General features: G+C 43.3%; 1 protein-coding gene across 2 annotated transcripts in view; it reads left to right on the forward strand.

Annotated features, from left to right (window-relative positions):
- The window catches only part of LOC140209997 (monocarboxylate transporter 1-like), a 59,359-nt gene that overhangs the window by 31,332 nt on the left and 7,204 nt on the right, over window positions 1–20,823 (forward strand). For both annotated transcript variants that reach the window (XM_072278715.1, XM_072278716.1), the window contains exons 3-4: window positions 17,393–17,536; window positions 19,145–19,975. In XM_072278715.1, the coding sequence (XP_072134816.1) occupies window positions 17,393–17,536; window positions 19,145–19,975 (975 nt within the window). The remainder of the gene's footprint in view (window positions 1–17,392; window positions 17,537–19,144; window positions 19,976–20,823) is intronic.

Below are 20,823 nucleotides of genomic sequence, written 5' to 3' on the forward strand. Positions count from 1 at the left end.
CTTTAGGACCTGGGCCCTGTTGCTTCGATGATCTCTGGGCCGGAGCCCACTGCCACGTTCCGGCCTGTATCCGACCTTTCCAAATTGGCCCGGTGCTTAGATTGATCAAACCTTGCTCTGGATTTTGGTGGCCGGGCTCCAAAACTCCTCTGCTCTGACTTTTCTCTGCTTCGCACACCCCATCTCTGTCTCGAATGTGGCTTCGGTCTGACTACTTCTCCTCGGGCATGCCTCGACCCTTGGTATAGCCTCGCCTTCGCTCGCCTCTTCATTGTTTGCAATGGTAGTTTACCACAATTTTCCACTGGAAAAAAGTTATTACTAAAGTATTTAGTTTTATTTCTTGCTCTATGAACCGCCAGTAAGCTGTTGCTCATCTTCAGTAGCAGCATCCTAATCCGGATGTTTAACCGGAAATAGCTGGAAGGTTATTGGTGAGTGAGTACTGATGATGGCTTCTGTCCCTTTGCTGATTACCGACAGTTTATCACTGAGGTGGTAATTAGGCAGACCAGATCAGTCTTCTTTATTTTGTGAATAGGTCATACTGGTACAGCGTGACTGGAAGGACAATTAGTTGCCAGTCTGGCAAACAGAAGAACTGGACATGGGTTGCCTGCTGTGTTATGTCCACAGAGAAAGTTATGCTTCCCCTGAGGGCCCTTAATTGCAGAAGGGAAGAAATTGTTTTTTTGAAACTAAACTATAGTGACATGTGTGTACTTTGATAATAAATTTACTTTTGAACTTTGACTGTTTGTGTTTTCTTTGGTCTAGTTGCTGAATTAAAGAAAATACTTATATTTGTAAAACAATCTGTTTCAAAGTACTTTACGTTGATAAGAGTGTGGTGGCATATGACAATAGAAAGGAAGTCTCAACCTTTTGATTCAGCCTTTTATCAACTGAAAATACCAAGTGTTTTACATCCAGTAAAGAGTTTTTTGAAGTGTCGTCAGTGTTTTAGGAAGTGTAGTGACTCTATTGTACACTATTAGGTTGACAAACAGCATGTGATATTGAGCAAGTAAACTGTTTCAACGATGTTGATTGAGAGAAGTATTGAACAAAATGATGGTGAGAACTTTCTGAGCCACTTAATAAATAATTCAAGGCAATAGTTTGCATCAGTCTGAGCAGGTGGACTGATGTTGCACTTAATGTCTGAGGGTATTATGTAATGTGAACAATTCTCTGGGGGGGGGGGTGACTTGGATCCAAAAGTTCTGTCACAGTTATTTCCATTCAGCCACAGTTGACACGCGGTAACTCAGTATAGACTGCAGTGCTATAATTTCTTTCTCTCGGAGCTGCAATGCTGGAAGGATTGATTCATTCTGCTGCTGGATGGCCCTAGTAATTGCTCTGAATGCCACTTCTGAAATATTTTGGACCAGTTTTCTTTCCAGCTTGTGCTGATGAGAAACAGAGCCATTGAAATTGTTTTTTTTCCCTCTCTGTTTACAGCATTTACACTTTATTGGAACAGTAAATTGGAAACATTTGGCAGTTTATGGGATTTTTTCATTTGGCGGTGGTTTTGTGCAGTTTCCAAGCCCTAATGCTAGAGATGAACTATACTGCATTTGGACTAGATGAATATTTGATGGGACAATTCAAAGGGCCCCTTACTCTATTTTGAACATGCACTAGACTTTGCTTGGGAATATTTGATGTGAAAATATAGGGGAAGTATTGTGCTCTGAAATTTAAAACCGTCCAGCTGAAGAGTTTTGTCCTGAAATGTCGCCTGTACTTTTTTCCATAGATGCTGCCTGGCCTGCTGAGTTCCTCCAGTATTTTGTGTATGTTGTTCTAAAATCGTTCTAGTTCGTACCCTACAGTTATCTAAATGAACAAACATAGTATTATTTTGTGTTATTTATTTAATTGGGTTCTCTTTATCTAGTTTTAGGACTTGTGTGAAGATTGATCACATTTTGGGTCATATTTATGCAGAAATAGAGAAAATTCTAAAGGGTTCACAAACTTCCTAGCACCACTGTATGATTCTCTTGACCTTTCTCCTCCCTTCGTGCATTGTTGAGCCATTAATGCTGCTCTCATTTTCGGATAAAGAGAAAGTTCTTTAGCCGGAGGGTGGTAAATCTGTGGAATTCATTACTGTGGAGACCAAGTCATTGTGAGTTTACTAAGGCCAAAAAGTGTATTGGGAGACAGCCAGAGAATGGGGTTGAGAGATACATAAATAGGCCATGATCGAATGGCAGAGCACACTTGATGGGTTGAATGGCCTAATTCTGCAAGTGGTGGTCATATGGATTCATGTGGCTGAGCTTCTCAGGGGAATACTCTCCTTCAATTTTCTGAATTGAATTCTGCTGAGGGAGTAAAATTTCCTTGGAATTGGATGAGAATGAGGCTCCTGGAATATACTTCATCCATTTCTGTCAGGCAGAAATACTGTCCCATCTGCATTCTTCTGAGTATCAAGGTGACCAGCTCCTGGGCTGTGCTAACGAAACAACACTCAGCCTTAAGGGTGGCCGCAAAGCCTCCAGTTAATGACACTTCCTGTACCTGTGTTTATCCAGGGCACTCGAATTAGCTTTTCACACCACTGATATACCCAGTCATGCTTCCTTCCCTGCATTAGCTTCTCATTAATTAGAAATAAATCACTTAAGCGCTCTCTCCAATTTCCTCCTCCTGTCAATTGATTATTGACCACCAGTCTTAGGCTCTTTCTAATCGCCCACAGATTCCCTGCTCTTTAAAGTATATCTGGCTTTAATTTGAGAATTATGGCTTTCTAAGTGGGTTGTGTGCAATTAGGAAGCTCTTTAAGCACCCTGGCCTTTGGTGATGGATCGTCGGATGGACTGCATTGAATTTAACAGTCTAAAGAAGATTCACAAAGATCTGGGAGCTTGTAGCAAAACACAAAGGGCAAAAGCTCTTTTTTTTCAGGAGGAGATGTGAAGAAGTGACCTAATGAAAGGTTAAATAGGTAGACATCTGTGGTGGTCTAAAACTCCGTGTCGTCAATATAATGATCGCCAATTAATCAGATCAGGACATCAGACAATCTTACACAGTAATTAGGATGAGGAACATAGGAACATTGACCTTAAAAAGGAATGGTTCTAGCAAATAGCAGATGAATTAAAGGGAAGTCAAATTAGTTCATGAGAGTGAAAGGGATACAAGATAATCTCTCAAGTTTCACACTACATCCTACTTTGATATTCATAATTAGATTTTTTTTATCACATGTATATCAAAACATATAGTGAAATGTGTCATTTGTGTTCACAACACACCCAAGGATGTGCTGAGAGCAGTCTCCAAGTGTCGCTACACATTCCTGCATCAACCTAGCATGCACACAGTGTTCAGCAGGACAACACAGTCAGCAACAGTGACCTCAGAGCAGAACAAGATTCCAGCAGCAAAACGAGCCCCTTTCCCAACCTCACACACAGACAGGCCCCAAACCCAGGCCAGACTGCCTCAGGGCCTCTAGTGAGGCCCTGAACTCTCAAACTCACAGATATTCCTGGGCACTTATCACACGTGCTCATCATTCACGTATGCAGCTAGCACAATCTAAATTGTCTCTTCATCCTGATCATATATAGCGTTTGCAATGAGAGCCCAATAACAATTTACATTTATATGGCACTTCTAACAATGTAAAGCATTCCAAGGTGCTTCACATGAACAATTTATCAAATAAAATTTGACATTAGGCAGGAGGAGATATGACAACTAGTGACCTGAAACTCGATTTCAAGGACCATCTTAAAAAAATGAGGGAGAGATGGGAAGGGTTAATAAAGAAATGAGAAAACTTTGTGTCAAGACAACAAATGGTCCACAGAGTTTGCAAAGAAAATGAGACAAATATTCTGATTTTTTTAGGAAACTATTAGCAGGAGATCTTGGGAGGACTCCTTTTTTTCCCATAAAGCACCAGAGGCTTTTTAAGATTTTCCCCAAATCTTGTTGTAAGAGGAGAGTTAAGTCACATGTGGAGCCAGAATTGGTGACATTGCAGTTGTCCACCATGACTCACCTACCCTGATAAATGGCAAAATAATTTGTGTGAACATGTTAACCCTAACTCTGACTTTAGAAAACATATAGAGAGGTTTCTCAAGCTAATCAAAACATTCTTTTAATATCTGTTTATTTTAATCCTTTCTTAGGAAGAGAGTCTCAAACAAAGTTACACGATAAAGGGGGAGGTAATTTAAAACTGAGATCCAAAGGTATTTATTCAGGGAGTCATGAATCTGTGGAATTCTCTTGAGGTTGGATCATAGAAGGTAGTTAAAGAGGAGGTAGGTGAGCTTTGAATGATTGAGTTTCAGGTCACTAGTTGTCACTAGTCAGGGCTATGGGAAACTACAACAGAAGAGGAGATGAGGCCCAAAAAAGTCAAGGATAAAAATTAAAGATTAAAAGTTAGCTTTATTTGTCGTAAAAATGAAACATACAATGAAATGTGTTGTTTATGTCAAATAAAATCAAAGAACTTTCTTGTATTTTTTAAATGTGAAGGGTTGTTTTTATGCAAAAGAGAGCATCATAATATATACAGGGACTGACTTTTTGAGGCAGTCCGGTTCTATGTGGGAAGAAAGATAGAAGCCCTCCTCTGACCTCCAGCCAGTCCCATTCTAATAATTTTCCAAACTGACTATTTATTTCAGGCATCCGTTAGTCTTGCGAGACCATAGATCTGCACCTGGAAAGTCTTCACTCTCCAAGGCGCAGGCCTGGGCAAGGTTGTATGGAAGACCAGCAGTTGCCCATGCTGCAAGTCTCCCCTCTCCACGACACCAATATTGTCCAAGGGAAGGGCATTAGGACCCATACAGCTTGGCACCAGTGTCATCGCAGAGCAATGTGTGATTAAGTGCCTTGCTCAAGGACACAACACATTACCTTGGCTGGGGCTCAAACTCACGACCTTCAGGTCGCTAGTCCAATGCCTTAACCACTTGGGCACGTGCCCACCAAACTGACTATTGATCTTAATTATATAGCTAGAAGAGGAACGCTAGGGTGGTTGCCCTCAGAACAGAGGAAATTGTGAGGAGATCTGATAGAGGTGTTTACAATCACGAAGGATATAGGTAGATAGAGAGAATTTTTTGTTGGGTGGGGAGTTAAGAATTAGAGGGCATTAAATAATGGAGACCAGCAAAGGAATTAAATGTAACATGAATGGAGTTTAGTTGGGCATGATAATGGAGGAAGATTCAATCATCATGTTCAACATGGAGCTGAGAAAGGAACAAGTTAGCAAAGCCTTGGAGAGAGGGACAAGTTGTTACATAGAGGTGTTAGAGACTTAACAGGATAAATGGCCCTCTTCAGTGCTACCATCATTCTGTGAAATATACTGTAGCTCCTCTCAACAGAATCGCTTCAGGAGCATCAATCTAGATTATTTGTGTTTCAAACTCTTCAGGGGGACTTGAACCCTCAACCTTCTGAGCTAAAGGGAAGTGAGCTGACTGCTGTTCCATGTCTTCTTGCCTCACGGGGTTGATAGGCTGATCTTTGACCTTGTGAGTGGTGCTGGAATAAATGAGGGACAAGACCATTTGAACAAGGCAGATGCAGGCCTATGTTTTGAGGACTGTATGCTGAGTTAAATTGTTGTGGTGATGTGATAAGAGAGAGAGATGGTACCTGGTCTTCAGGGGCCGCTTTCGAACCCAGCATTTCATGCAGTTTTAGTCCATACAACCAGGTATGGATCTCAAAGGAGCAAGCATCAATCAGCAAAGTGTCATGTATTTATTATGACACACAGAAGGCCCTTGAGTATAGGCCAAGTTCTCAGAGCAATCCTAACAACATCAGCCTCTCACTTATTTCCCTGTAAATGCTGTCTCTCATAGCTCCATCGTGATTCTCTTGACATTTTAAAAGGATATTTCACAGGAGCTAATTATCTGCTAATAAACATGTTTTTGGGAAGAAACTGGAGCGGCTGACGGAAACTCGTGTGGTCATAGGGAGGATTTGCAAACTCCACGCAGGCAGCACCAGAGGTCAGAGTTGAACCAAGGCTCACTGGAGATGTGAGACAGCAGCACCATCTGCTGCATCACTGTGTCACCGTTATAAATCCCTAGTAAGTGTAAATATTGATTTTTCTTCTCTCTCCCCCACACCTCCTCACAGCACCAAACGATTGAAAGGTCAGTGGTTAATTCCTGCTGCTGTCTGCGCCTTCTCCCTGTGACTATGTGGGTTTCCTCCCACATTCCGCAGACGTGGGTTTACAGTTAGGAAGTTGTGGCCATGATACCTTGGCCTGGAAGCATGGTGACACTTGCAAACAGACCCCCCCCCACCCCATCCCGTCCTCAGATTGTGTTGTCTGTTGACGCAAATGATGCGTTTCACTGTATGCTTCAATGTACATGTGACAAAGCTCATCTTTAATCTTTAAATGATCTGTGGCATTCCCACAGACTCCTGAGGGCGTCAGGCCCCATGATGGCTTCAAGTAGAGAAGGAAGGTATGGGCTGGTGTCATGGATCCCGGTGTAAATCCTTCACAATGGTGGAAGCAGCATGCCCCTTCACAAATTACACTCGCCTGCCCTGTTCCATCTGTAGAATTAACCCTGTTAATCCATTATTCCCTCATTGACCACCTAGAAAGCCCACAGTAGCACAATAGAAGCAAGTCTGAAGGATTGTCTAGCACTCTCCTATGTTTGAGGGGCTCTATAGATGCAGTTTAAATCTTGAGAGCACTGGCTATTGTCGCAGACTCCTGGCAGCCTATTCTTCACACTCGTGACACTAAGTGTCATGGGCTTGGGTGTTTTTAAAGGATTCTCTGGCTCTAACTTCAGTGGGAGATCAAAGTATCTGGGAAGTGGTGTATGTAAATCAACACCTTATTAGGTAGACGTTAATGCACATATCTAATCAGCCAATCTTGTTGCAATAATGCAATGCACAAAGGCACGCAAACATGGTCAATAGGTTCAGTTGTTGTTCAGACCAAACATCAGAATGTGGAAGAAAAGTGACCGTGACTGTGGAAAGGTTGTTTGTGCCAGATTTGAGTATCTCAGAAACTGCTGATCTGCGATTTTCACGCACAACAATCTCTGGCGTTTACAGAGAATGGTGCAAATAAAGTGGTCACTTGAGTGTATTCTTCACACGGTTATTTTCCACGAGTGACAATGAGAGTAATGGGTTTGGAATTTTTTAGGGGATTTGCTGGCCCCAACTTCTGTGGGAGATCCAAGGATCCATGCTGAGAAGTAGTGTAAATCTAACAGGAATACACTTTCCTTACAGTTCAATGAAGAAGTACTTTATTTGAAGTGCTCTATTGTGCTCTGTAGCCAAAGAACCAGCATCTATGATTAGGTCATGCAATAGCAGGTGAAACGTTGAGCAAACCTCCTGCAGGTTGTGATGTCATTTGAGGGGATGTGGGTGAAAACTGATCCTCCTTCAATATAATAATGTTGGACATCTTATATACATGTTGTCTAAAACCTTACAGGTGATCTCTGACAGTGTCACTGATCCTCAGTACTGTGCTAGAAATGACAGCCAGGCTTTGTGTTCAAATCTTAATACTGAGGTTTGAACCCACAGCCATTAGCCTGAAAGATGAGAATACTACACCTAACCTAGGCTATTGTAGATAATCTGGTAGTTTAGCATGTGGTTCATGACCATTTAATAAAATTTGAATAAAGCAGCTGTGAAGTTTAGAGGTCCATTGTGAGTCTAGTTTTGTGAACAAGAAACCCTTTGTGTTTTTTTTTGCTTTAAGCTTTTGCTACCTCACTTCAGAATCAGAATCAGGTTTCACAACGCAGGAATATATCTTGAAATTTGCTGTCTTTGCGACAGCGATACAATCCAATACATTATAATAGAAAAGAACGTTAATTACAGTAAGTGTGTGTGTATGTATGTGTGTGTATATATATATATATATATATATAGTAGGTGCTGCAAAAATAGAAATAAAAAAGTGGGTTCAATATCCATTCATCCATTCAGAAATTTAATGACAGAGGGGAAGAAGCTGTTCCTGAATCACTGAGTGTGTGCCTTTCGGCTTCAGTATCTCCTACCTGATGGTAGCAATGAGAACAAGGCATGTCCTGAGTGATGGGGGTCCTTAATGATGTACTGCTCCTTGAAGATGTTCTGGATACTACAGAGGCCCATGATGGAGCTGACTAATTTTACAACTCTCTGCATCTTATTTTGATTCTATGCAGTTGAACCTCACCCCCATACCAAATGGTGATGCAGCCAGTTAGAATACTTTCTGCAGTACAGCTATAGAAATTTGCTCGTGTCTTTGGTGACAAACGAAATCTTTGCAGACCCCTAATAAAATATAGCTGCTGTCGTGCCTTCTTTGTAGCTGCATCGATATTTGGGTCCAGGATAGATCCTCAGCGATATTGACACCTGGGAACTTGAAATTGCACACTGTTTCGACTTCTGATGAAAATCAAATAAATCTGGAATAAAAGACCTAGAAAAAACCTGAAACACTCTGCATCTATGAAAAGAGCAAGAGAATTAATGTTTCATGTCTCAATTTCACTAAAACTGAGATAGTAAGAAAATAATTCAGAATTAGATAGCAAAGAGGGTGATGTTGTGACTGTGATCTAAGTCACTGGAGAGATACCTAAGCTGCTGATACAACCAGGCATTCTTTTGGAGATCCTCTTGGTGTAGAGTCTCTCAAACACAAAGTGCATCACGTTTTTATACCCTTAAGATTAAAAGTAACAGTAGGTGATTCAATACAATCTCAATGGTTACAATGACGTTGTTTACTTCAATATTTTGGGTTGGCAATGTTTCCTTTGAATTACATTGGCATATCTGCACTCACATCCTTTGACAGATGCGCAGTAGCAGCTTCACTGCATGGTACAGAATCTGCACTGCAGCAGACAGGAAGGTTCTACAACAGGTAGTTAAAACTGCCCGTGCATCACCAGCTCCAACCTCCCTGCCATCAAAGACATATATATACAGAAACGTGCCAGAAAAAGGCAAGCAAGATCATGAACAATCCCACCCACCCTGCTCATCGGGGAGGAGGCTACGTGATGACTACACCAGGACTACTAGACTCAAAAACGGTTACTTTCCCAGCAGAAAGGCTGATCAACACCTCCACCCAGTAACCCACTCCACTACACCCCACCAAAAGATACTTCTTCATTTCCTATCAGAGTCCCTTTATGTACAGACGCTCCTGTGCCTAGAGTCACTTTATGGACATACTTTACAATCAATCTATGTACGTAATCTATATTTATTGTTTTTGTTTTGTGTTGCATCATATCCAGGGTAACATTTATTTTGTTCCCTTTTACACTTGTGTACTGGAAATGACATTAAGCAATCCTGAATCTTGAATCTCTACAGTGGGAGACACCTGAATGTTCAACCACTTTTGCTGGGACAAAGTATTTCATAACGAATTAATTGATTTCTTGAACTTCCAGTAATTACCCCCCCCCCCACCTTCCCATTCCCCATTCTCGTTTCTCTCTCAAACTTTCTCTTCTTACCTGCCCATCACCTCCCTCTGGTACTCCTCTCCCTTCACTTTCTTCCATGGTGTTCTGTCCTGTTATCAGGTTCCTTCTTCTCCAGCTCCTTATCTCTTCCACTAATCAACTTCCCAGCTCTTTACTTCACCTCCCTCTCCTCTCCCAGTTTGACCTGTTACCCACCTCCTTGTACTTCTTTCTCTCTTCCCCCCACCTTCTTACTCTGACTTCCTTCCCCTTCCTTTCCAGTCCTGATGAAGGGTCTCGGCTCAAAATGTCGACTGTTTATTCCCATCTAGAGATACTGCCTGACCTGCTGAGCTCCTCCAGCACATTAAGACAGCACGGTACAGTACCGGCGATCAGAGTTCAGTTCCTGCCGTTGACTGTTCTCCCCGTGACTGTATGGGTTTCCACCAGGTGCTCTGGTGTCCTCCCGCAGTCCAAAGATGTACCGGTTGGGAGGTTAATTGGTCATTGTAAATTGTCCCGTGATTAGGCTGGGGTTAAATCAAGGGACTGCTGGGCAGCACGGCTTGAAGGACCAGAAGGGCCTATTCCATGCTGTATCTCAGTAAATAAAAACATAAAATTGTTTGCATTACTCAAGTTAATGTTGTTTAGGACTGATTCTGAGTACACAAATATCCAACGACTGATAGATCAACGATACCCCGTCACCAAGTTTGATACGTTAAGTGACAACATCAGTTTGGTCTGCCAGTTTGAACTCAAGTCATAATGGTGCAAACCAGTGTTAACTGATTTGATCGTAGGCCAGTGAACCTAACCTATTATTATGTTGTGTTACACTTGATTGATGCAGTCATGAAAGTCTCACGGTCACTTCATTTTGCAAACCATATCTCCTTACAGCTCAAACACGAGGAATTCTGCAGATGCTGGAAATTCAAGCAGCACACATCAGAGTTGCTGGTGAACGCAGCAGGCCGGGCAGCATCTCTAGGAAGAGGTACAGTCGATGTTTCAGGCCGAGACCCTTCGTCAGGACTAACTGAAGGAAGAGTGAGTAAGAGATTTGAAAGTGGGAGGGGGAGGGGGAGATCCAAAATGATAGGAGAAGACAGGAGGGGGAGGGATGGAGCCAAGAGCTGGACAGGTGATTGGCAAAAGGATCCTCTGAGTTTTTCCCCCCCTCCCCCTTTTCCTTCTCCCTGGGCCTCCTGTCCCATGATCCTCTCATATCCCTTTTGCCAATCACCTGTCCGGCCCTTGGCTCCATCCCTCCCCCTCCTGTCTTCTCCTATCATTTTGGATCTCCCCTTCCCCCTCCCACTTTCAAATCTCTTACTAGCTCCTCCTTCAGTTAGTCCTGACGAAGGGGCTCGGCCTGAAACGTCGACTGTACCTCTTCCTTGAGATAATGCCTGGCCTGCTGTGTTCACCAGTAACTTTGATCTCCTTACAGCTAGTCCCCTGGTGTGGGCCAGCAGTCTATGCCCTTTTGACAGAGCTGTTTGTTTGCAAAGCTACAAGTGCTACACATGCCCTTACACTTCCTGCCTCACTACCATTCAGGGCCCTAGACAGTCCTTCCAGGTGAGGCGACACTTCACCTGTGAGTCGACTGGGGTGATATACTGCGTCCGGTTCTCCTGATGCGGCCTTCTATATATTGGCAAGACCCGATGCAGACTGGGAGACTGTTTCGCTGAACACCTACACTCTGTCTGCCAGAGAAAGCAGGATCTCCCAGTGGCCACACACTTTAATTCCACGTCCCATTCCCATTCTGATATGTCTATCCATGACCTCCTCTACTGTCAAGATGAAGCCACACTCAGGTTGGAGGAACAACACCTTATATTCCGTCTGGGTAGCCTCCAACCTGAGGACATAAACACTGACTTCCCTAACTTACATTAATGCCCCACCTCCCCCTCGTACCCCATCCGTTATTTATTTATTATATATATATGCTTTTTCCCTCTCTCCTTTTTCTCTCTCTCTCCCTCTCACTATACTCCTTGCCCATCCTCTGGGCTTCCCCCTCCCCCTTTTCTTTCTCCCTAGGCCTCCTGTCCAATGATCCTCTAAATATCCCTTTTGCCAATCAACTGTCCAGCCCTTGGCTCCTTCCCTCCCCCTCCTGTCTTCTCCTATCATTTCCGATCTCCCCCTCCCCCTCCCACTTTCAAATCTATTACTAGCTCTTCTTTCAGTTAGTCCTGACGAAGGGTCTCGGCCCGAAACGTCGACTGTACCTCTTCCTAGAGATGCTACCTGGCCTGCTGCATTCACCAGCAACTTTTATGTGTGTAGCTTGAAATTCCAGCATCTGCAGATTTCCTCGTGTTGTGTTTCCAAAGCTGTCCTTTTAACTTCAGACTGATTATTGCTTGCCATTTACATCAGAATTGAAGACTGGCTCTTGCTTGAATTAATACCTGCTATACTCACATAACTCCTGAATATTGTCTAACAGATGGGGCAAATGAATGTTACAGCAAAGTTGAGACCAGGGTTACTGAGGTGAATCATGTTTTCATTTCTTGTATGCAGTTAATCTAATTAACTGTAGGTTTTGTCAGAGGCTGTGTTTGTTAATCGTATTAAGTTGAAATGGAGCCACAAAAACACACCAAGTCTGTTGGCTCCAGCACTTATTTTCAGCTTCAACTGGCACATGTGAGCAGCTTAGGTGGAGCAGGGGATTCCGACAAGTACAGAATAATATTGGCAATAGTTTAATATTGCCACGCGTATCTAGAAACTGTGAAAAGCTTGCCTTGTGTACTATTCACACAGATCAAATCATTACATGGTAAAATGAGCAAGAATAACATTAAACAATAACAATGCAGAATAAAGTGTAAAAGCTGCCAGAAGAGTACAGTTTAGAGAAACAATTAAGTGCAAGATCATAACGAGGTAGATTGATTCTTCAATTGTTGAGATGGACTCTTGGCCTCACAGTTTACCTCGGTATGATCTTACAATTTATCATTTACCTGTATTTCACTTTTACATTTTGCTCTGAATTCTTACTGTTTTACGTGGCCAAGTGGTTAAGGCATTCGTCTAGTGATCTGAAGGTCGCTAGTTCGAGCCTCAGCTGTGGCAGCGTGTTTGTGTCCTTGAGCAAGGCACTTAACCACACATTGCTCTAGTGTCTGTGCGAGGAATGGTGCCCCACACAGACTTCCAATCTGTGCCTTGTAAGGCATGAAAATGCCCAACGCAGGCCTCTCATGGTCTGAGTCGACATTCCCCGCCCCCCACCTTATACAATGTGTAATAATTTGATCTGTATAAACAGTACATAACATGAGCTTTTCACTGTGACAATAATAAGCCAATACCAATACCAGGAATAAAGTTTGAAGGGGCAGGTTGGATATGAAAGTATGCTGCAGTAGGACAAGCTTTGTTTTGACTCTGCAAAGCTAATGTACACTTGCTTCAGAAAGGTTTCTATTGTACCATTGTCTAAGAAGGTCTCAGTTACCGGTGTGAATGACTACCACTCAGTAGCCCTTCGATTAACAATAAGGGAGTGCTTGGGAGGTTGGTTATGGCGCAAGTCAACTCCTGCCTCAGAGACAACCTGACCTACTTCAGGTTGTCTACTGCCGCAACAGGTCAGCTGCCGATGAGCTTTCTCTGGCTTTGGGTCTCCTGGACAACAGGAATTCTTAAGTTAGCTTGCTGTTCATTGACTATAGATTGGCGTTAACACAGACAATTCATCCAAATTCATCATTGTGCTTCAAGACCGGGGCCTCAGTAACTCCCCCTGCAACTTGATATTTGACTTCCTCATTGGCAGACCTCAGTCAATTAGGATTGGTAATAACACTTCATCTTCACTGGCCATCAGCGTAGTTGCATCTCAAGGCTGCGTGCTTAGCCCCTTGCTTTACTCTCTGCATACACGTGAATGCGGATAAGCACAGCTCCAATGCCATATCCAAATTCACTAACGGCACCACTTGATTTGGATGAAACAGATGCTCATGAGTTAGCGTATAAGTGAAATAGGGCACCTGGTTAAGTGGTGCTGCAATAGAAACATGCCTATTCAATGCTAGTAAGATTAAACAGCTGGTTATTGACGTCAGCAAGAGGAAGGTGTGTGAACATACATCAATCTACATTAGAAATCAGCTATGGAGAGAGTCTATAAAGAGCTAGTGTCTTTACATTCTACTAAGGCTTCTTTTACATTCTAAGGAAGCTTGACTTGTCACTAAGCTTCGTAACGAACATACACAGATGTACTCTTGAAAATATCCTGAGTGATTGCATTACAGACTGGGCAATTTGAATGAGCATGACATTTTGATGTTTTAGAAAAAATAGGGGGGGGGGAAGTTGAAGAGCTGGGGGAGTTACACTACTAATCAGGGACAATATCACATCTGCAATCAGATGGGACATAAAGGAGAGCTCGTACACTGAGCCTATATGGGTAGAACTCAAAAATGGGAAGGGTACAATCACTGACTGGGTTATACTACAGATACCAGGATATCGAGGAATAGATATGGAGGAAAATTAAGGAAGTGTGTATAAACATTATGGTTTGTTGTTATGGGGGACTTCAACTTCTGTAATATAAACAGGGGCCTTCTTGGTGCAAGAGGTTTAGATGGGGTACAATTTGTTAGGTGCATCCAGGAGGGCTTCTTAAATCAATATGTAGATAGTCCAACAAGAGGGGAGGCTGTACCGGACCTGGTGTTATGAGCCTGTCCAGGCAGTGAGTGAACAGTTAGGGAACGGTAACCACAGCTCCTTAAGGATAAGATAGTTATGGATGAAGATAAGTATGGGCTTTGTGGGAGAATACTGTATTACAATGAAGCAAGACAATTACATTAGGCATGAACTAGGGAGAGTTTAATTGGGATAGCCACATCTGACATATGGAGGGTGTTTAAAGACCAACTGCATAAATTACAGGACAAGTACGTTCCATTAAGAAGGAAGGACAAGGAGAGCAAAGTAAGAAAACCTTGGGTGTCAAGAGAGGTGATGAATTTATTTAAGAAGGAAAAAGAAAATGTATCTAAAGCTTAGGAAGCTAGAATCAAACAGAGCACTTGAGGATTATAAAAAAAAACCAGAAAAAAATTGAAGAAGGAAATTAGGAAAGCCAGGAAGGGCCAATGATAAGTCCTTGGCTTTTTAATCCTTGGTAGGATTAAAGCGAAACCCAAGGCATTCTATGCATACATCAAGAGCAAGAAGATAACTAAGAAGGGAGTAGGACCACTCAAGGATAAAGGAAGGACATTTTCTTGAATGCTGAGAATGTGGGTGAGGTCTTTAATGAGCACTTTACAGAAGGACATGGAGGAAAGAGAGATCAGTGCTGGGCATATTAATATGCTAGGGCATTTTGAGGTAAAGGAGGAGGTAGTTTTGGGTCTCTTAAAGAGCATTAAGGTAGATAAGTCCCCAGGGCCTGATGGAATATACCATGATGGTTATTGAGAGAGGCAAGAAAAGAGATTGCTGGGGCCTTGACCAATATCTTCCTGTCCTCTCTAGCCACAGGTGATGTCCCGGAGGACTGGCAAGTAGCTAACATCCTATTATTCAAGAAGTGAACCAAGGATAATCCTGGAAAATAATTTAATTCTTGTTTAATTTATGTTTTTCTTGTGAATGCTGTTTATACGATGCTATGCGCTTGGGATGCCACTGCCAGTAAACTTTTCATTGGAACGGTGCATGCAGGTAACTGTGCAGATGACAAAGTTGACTTTGACGTAGCAACAACTGGGCTCTGGTTTAGCTAGAGTAGGAGTGGAATGCTGTGCGACCGCATGGTGTTGGGATCAGTGTTCATAGGCTGGCTTGTTCGCAGTTGCAGAGAAACAGCACGGTAGCGTAGTGGTTAGCGCAGTGCTTTACAGTGCCAGCGACCCGGGTTCAATTTCTGCCGCTGCCTGCAAGGAGTTTGTACGTTCTCCCCGTGACTGCGTGCATTTTCCCCAGATGCTCCAGTTTCCTCCCACAGTCCAAAGATGTACCAGTTGGTCATTGTAAATTGTCCCGTGATTAGGCTAGGGTTAATTCGGGGGTAGTTGGGCGGTGCAACTTGAAGGGCCTATTCCGCTCTGTATCTCAATAAATAAATAAAGCAGCCCCTTTGGTCCACTGAGTCCTCTGAGAAAGCACGTTTACACCAATACTACCCTATCCCAATTTGTTCTCATACTCCCATCATCTACCCCTGCTTCCATCCCCTGTACTACTTTACCCTTCCTCCACGCATTTTGACAGTGTGCAATTAACTTTTCCAATGGGCACATTTTTGTGACATGGGAGGAAACAGGAGCATCTGGATGAAACCCATGGAGCCACAGGAAGAGCATGCCAATTCCATACAGACCTCACCGGAGGTCAGGATTGAACCAGCTTGTCAGAGCTGTAAAGCATCAGCTCTACCATTGACCCACTGTGCCCCGTAGTGTGTGGAAAAGACCCCAGTGCTACTATTGTGGGGCAGTGGAAGTCTGTTATTCTTAGTTTCTTGGGACATTATATTTTCCACCAGCACCACTAGAAGCTAAAGTAAATGATCTGGTTATTGATCCGCTGCAGTTTTCTGGTCTTTTCATGCCCAAGTTGGCTGCATTTCTACCTTTGCATTAAAATTTCAATGGCTAGTGTTTGACTTACTCGGGATGGAAGAATTTCTGCTCGGTCTAAAAGTCCCATCATATCACCCGACTCTTTGAGTCTTGTACATCCCAGGTAGAAGCAGCCAGATATGAACTAATTACCTGGATATATCCTAACTGACCTTAGATGCTTTGATTTATGATGTGATGGAGAAGGGAGTAAAGTGCGGGCAGTTCTCGAAAACTGCCTGTGGGGAAAGAAAGGGAACTCTCCTTTCAGGTCAATGGAACCGCTCACCTGGACAATATTCTGCTCTTTTTGATGGGGTTTCTATGTCATTTTACCTTGATTCCCACAAGAAGTTGTTCTGATGACTGGTTGAAATATTAACTTGTCCTTCCCGGAAGTTTGCTTTTGTTGAATCATTGTGTTGGGAATCATCACCCTGTGCACTGGCAATATCAGAACTTAGGTGTGGAGGAAAGACAGACTCTGATGTGGAGACGACGATGAGAGTTTATTCAACATAATTCCAAAAGAACATCAGTAGCTTGGCAGAGTGACACTGCGAGAAGTAACATTCCCAAAACTAGGACCCCATGATTAGTGCTAACTGGGCATCTGCTTAAATAATACAAGTAACACGAAATCCCTGAGCTGATCAAAATAATCTTAAGCTTAAACAGAAAGCACCAGGAGCACCAGCACCATTACAAAGAGTGAGTTGCTTGAGACAAACACAAGGAACTCTAAAACAATTAATGACTCCCTTTAAACACCAATTAAGCAATTCAGGTGGCTCGAAAAACCTCGAAGCCCGATGCTGTCCAGCAGGTCGGAAGAGCTCATTACCGGAAGGGGTTATGGAACCAAATTGAGTAGTTGAAGTTTAACTCCAGTTCAGCCATGATCTAATCCAATGATGGTCTGACTGAATTAGAAACAAAGGATCTCTTTCTGTCACTATGTTCCTCAAATCCAAGATTGTGGTCCTTTGCTGTGAAGTTTGAAAATATCTTGGTTACAAGATTATCCTCAAACCTGGAAGAAGACCTGTCCCCACATAAAGTTGACCTGCTTATTTATAGCCCCCAGTGCCTCTGAGCAAAACTCCCAAATGACTGTCACTTAGGGAGATAGAAACCATCTAAGAGTCAGCTAAACTTGCTGGGTAGATTGGCATATGGGTTATATTATTGTTCCCTCTCCGTTTTCATGCTAATCACTCTCACACTCTCCCTCAGGCCCTATCAGCAGTATCCTGGTGAACAGGTATGGAAGTCGGCCAGTGGTGCTACTGGGTGGACTGCTGGCAAGCTTGGGCATGATCATCACTTTCTTTTGCAGCAGTATTGTGGAGCTTTACTTCTGCATTGGAGTAATTGGAGGTAAGTGCTGAATAATTGTATCTTGTACCTTGTAGTCCATGTTTGAATGTGGAAATGGTGTGTGAGTGTTCATGTAAAAACAGAGAATACTCACAGTATAATTACATTGCCTGGTTATCATTCTATTGCTGTTTACTGAGAGTCTTGTGTTAAGTACCAGAGTAATATTTAACCACAATAGTCCCTGCATCCATATTGCAAATCAGATTTAACTTCCGCTCTACTTTCATTTGGTGTGAGCACTTCTGTTTGTGGTTGGCGGGGGGGGGGGGGGGGATGTTAGTAATGTGGTGGAGTTGTTTTCGATAAGAGGATCCTCCCAGACAGAGTCTGATATTGCCGGTGACACTGCAAATTGGCAAGGCTGGTGGATAAGAGAGGGGCACTTTGTTATCCCCACAGTGACTGTTCCTCTCTTTTGCACACATTTCTTGTATTCTATATTAGCTTCACTCCTGGCCTGTGCTTTCCCACTTGGCCTTTGTCCCATCTCCCTGCCATCACCTCACACATACCCTGTCACTTTTATTCTCCCCTATTGACTCTCAAGCATGTGTGCACACACTCACACCTCTCCTCTGTCCGTTTCCTGTACTCTTTCCTGTGGCTCTGTCTGGCCTTGTCTTGCTGGATTCAGTTCACATATTTATCAGAATTCAATGCATCTGAATCAGAATCAGGTTTATTATCACTGATATATTCATGGAATTTCTTGTTTTGTGGTAGCAGTACAACAAAATACTATATGTTACAATAAGAAATATGAAGGGTGATTGATGAGTTTGTGGCCTAAGGTAGAAGGAGTCAATTTTAGAAAACCTAGCACATTTATTTTTCAATATAGTCCCCTCCTACATTTACACACTTAGTCCAGTGGTCGTGGAGCATAGAGATCTTGGACCTCCAGAAAGTGTCCACAGATGGGTGATTGATAAGTTCGTGGCCCAAAGTAGAAGGAAATGAGTTATACAGTTCTCATTACATGCACATGCAGTTCAACTCTTTGAATGATTATACAGAAAGTTTGAAGTTAATAACTCATCTCCTTCTACCGTAGGCCATGAACTTATCAATCACCCCTGATGAGTTATTAACTTCAAACTTTCTGCATAATCACTCAAAGAGAAATGAGATAGAAATCTGAAATTAGGGATTTCAACATTCATCCTCTCGGGGTGTAGACCAGCTAGCTAGAGTGTGAGATACTGTTTGGCTCATTTACATTTAGCCTCGTGTTGGCCATGGAGGAGGTTGAGGGCAGACAGGTCGCTGAGAGAATGGGGAGCACATTAAAATGGCTCACAACTAAGAGACAGTCAGCCATGGTGGATAGAACGCAAGTGTTCGGCAAAGAGGCCACCTAGCTGTGAAGAGTTACGGAGATGGGGTTGGAGAAAGAGTAGAGTACTACAGGACCACAGGAGGGTTTAAAAGTAATGAAGAGGGCTGGAGATGAGCATTAGGCCGCAGTGTGGACATTAATAAATAGTGCAGACAGGGAAGATTTCCTGAAGAAATACTTTCCCCCTGCCCACCCTGATTTTAGAAATTTGTGTATTTACTTAATGTAATGCTCAACACTGATACTTTAAAACAAATATTTTCCAGGTCTCGGACTTGCATTCAACTTGCAACCAGCACTGACCATTATTGGGAAGTACTTCTACAAGAAACGTCCTCTGGCTAATGGGCTAGCCATGGCTGGCAGCCCGGTGGTCCTCAGCACCCTGGCACCTCTCAACCAATACCTTTATGACAATTACTCATGGAAAGGAGGCTTCCTGATCCTGGGTGGGATCCTGCTGAACTGCTGTGTGGCCGGTTCACTCATGCGCCCCATTGGCCTCCCGGCGACCAACACCCCGAAAGTATCTGGGAGCGTCAAACAAGAAGAGGGAGTAAATTCTGACCTTCTGAAGAAAGAGCCAGAACCAAAGCTCAGTGTCTTCCAAACCATCAACAAGTACCTGGATCTGTCGTTGTTTAAGCACAGGGGTTTCCTGATCTACTTGTCCGGCAATGTCATCATGTTTTTCGGTCTGTTTGCCCCTCTGGTATTCTTATCTTCCTATGCCAAAAACATGGGCATTGATGAGTATAAAGCAGCTTTCCTGCTCTCCATCCTGGCCTTTGTGGACATGTTTGCCCGGCCATCCATGGGATTTGTAGCCAACACCAAGTGGGTGAGACCAAAGGTCCAGTACTTCTTCTCTTTCTCTGTGCTGTACAATGGTATCTGCCACGTCTTGATGCCCTTGGCGACTGACTACACTGGTCTGGTCATATACACCATCTTCTTCGGTTTTGCCTTCGGCATGCTGAGCGCCGTCCTGTTCGAGACGTTGATGGACCTGGTGGGGGCACAGAGGTTCTCCAGTGCAGTGGGGCTGGTCACCATTGTAGAGTGCTGCCCTGTGCTATTAGGACCTCCTGTTCTAGGTAAGCTGGGTTGGGAATGGGGCTAGATGCTGTGGGGGGAATTATAGGTCATGACCTTACGGAATGGTATAAAGCGCATTGTCTATTACCTCCTTGGCAAAGCATTCTGATTGGTCACACTCTTCTGTTTCTTACCTATGGTAAAGGCATCCGTTAGTCTTGCGAGACCATGGATCTGCGCCTGGAAAATCTTCACTCTCCAGGGCGCAGGCCTGGGCAAGGTTGTGTGGAAAACCGGCAGTTGCCCATGCTGCACGACACTGATGTTGTCTAAGGGAAGGGCATTAGGACCCATACAGCTTGGCACCAGTGTCATTGCAGAGCAATGTGTGATTAAGTGCCTTGCTCAAGGACACAACACGTTGCCTCGGCTGGGGCTCGAACTCACGACCTTCAGGTTGCTAGTCCAGTGCCTTAACCACTTGGCCACGTGCCCAGAATCTGCTTACCTATGACGCAGAAAATTTGTCTTTTAATATATATTCGATTCTTTTTGGAGAGTCACAGTTGAAACTCACCAACAGCCCCAGAACAAAACAGCTTAAAGGAATATATTCTCATATTGCCTCTGGATTTTGCCAATTACCTTAAATCTGTCTCGACAGATCCTTGGCCCTGATATTGTTGATCTAAATAAAATCTTCCCTATATCTGTCCTGTTCTGAGAACAATGCCAGCTTCTGCAGTTCCCTCAAATAAGAGAGGAAACTGTTGAAAGTTATTTTGCAGCAGCCCAGCCTGAAATGAAAAGCAGTCAATTCACATTTGGACAAGTGTCAAAGGAATGGTCATGAGAGAGAGATGGGGTCCGTACAGAGTAGAGTGTGGACGGGAACTGTGCAGTGGGT

Source organism: Mobula birostris, chromosome 14 (genome assembly GCF_030028105.1).
Source record: "Mobula birostris isolate sMobBir1 chromosome 14, sMobBir1.hap1, whole genome shotgun sequence".
In the NCBI taxonomy this organism is placed as follows: domain Eukaryota; kingdom Metazoa; phylum Chordata; class Chondrichthyes; order Myliobatiformes; family Myliobatidae; genus Mobula; species Mobula birostris.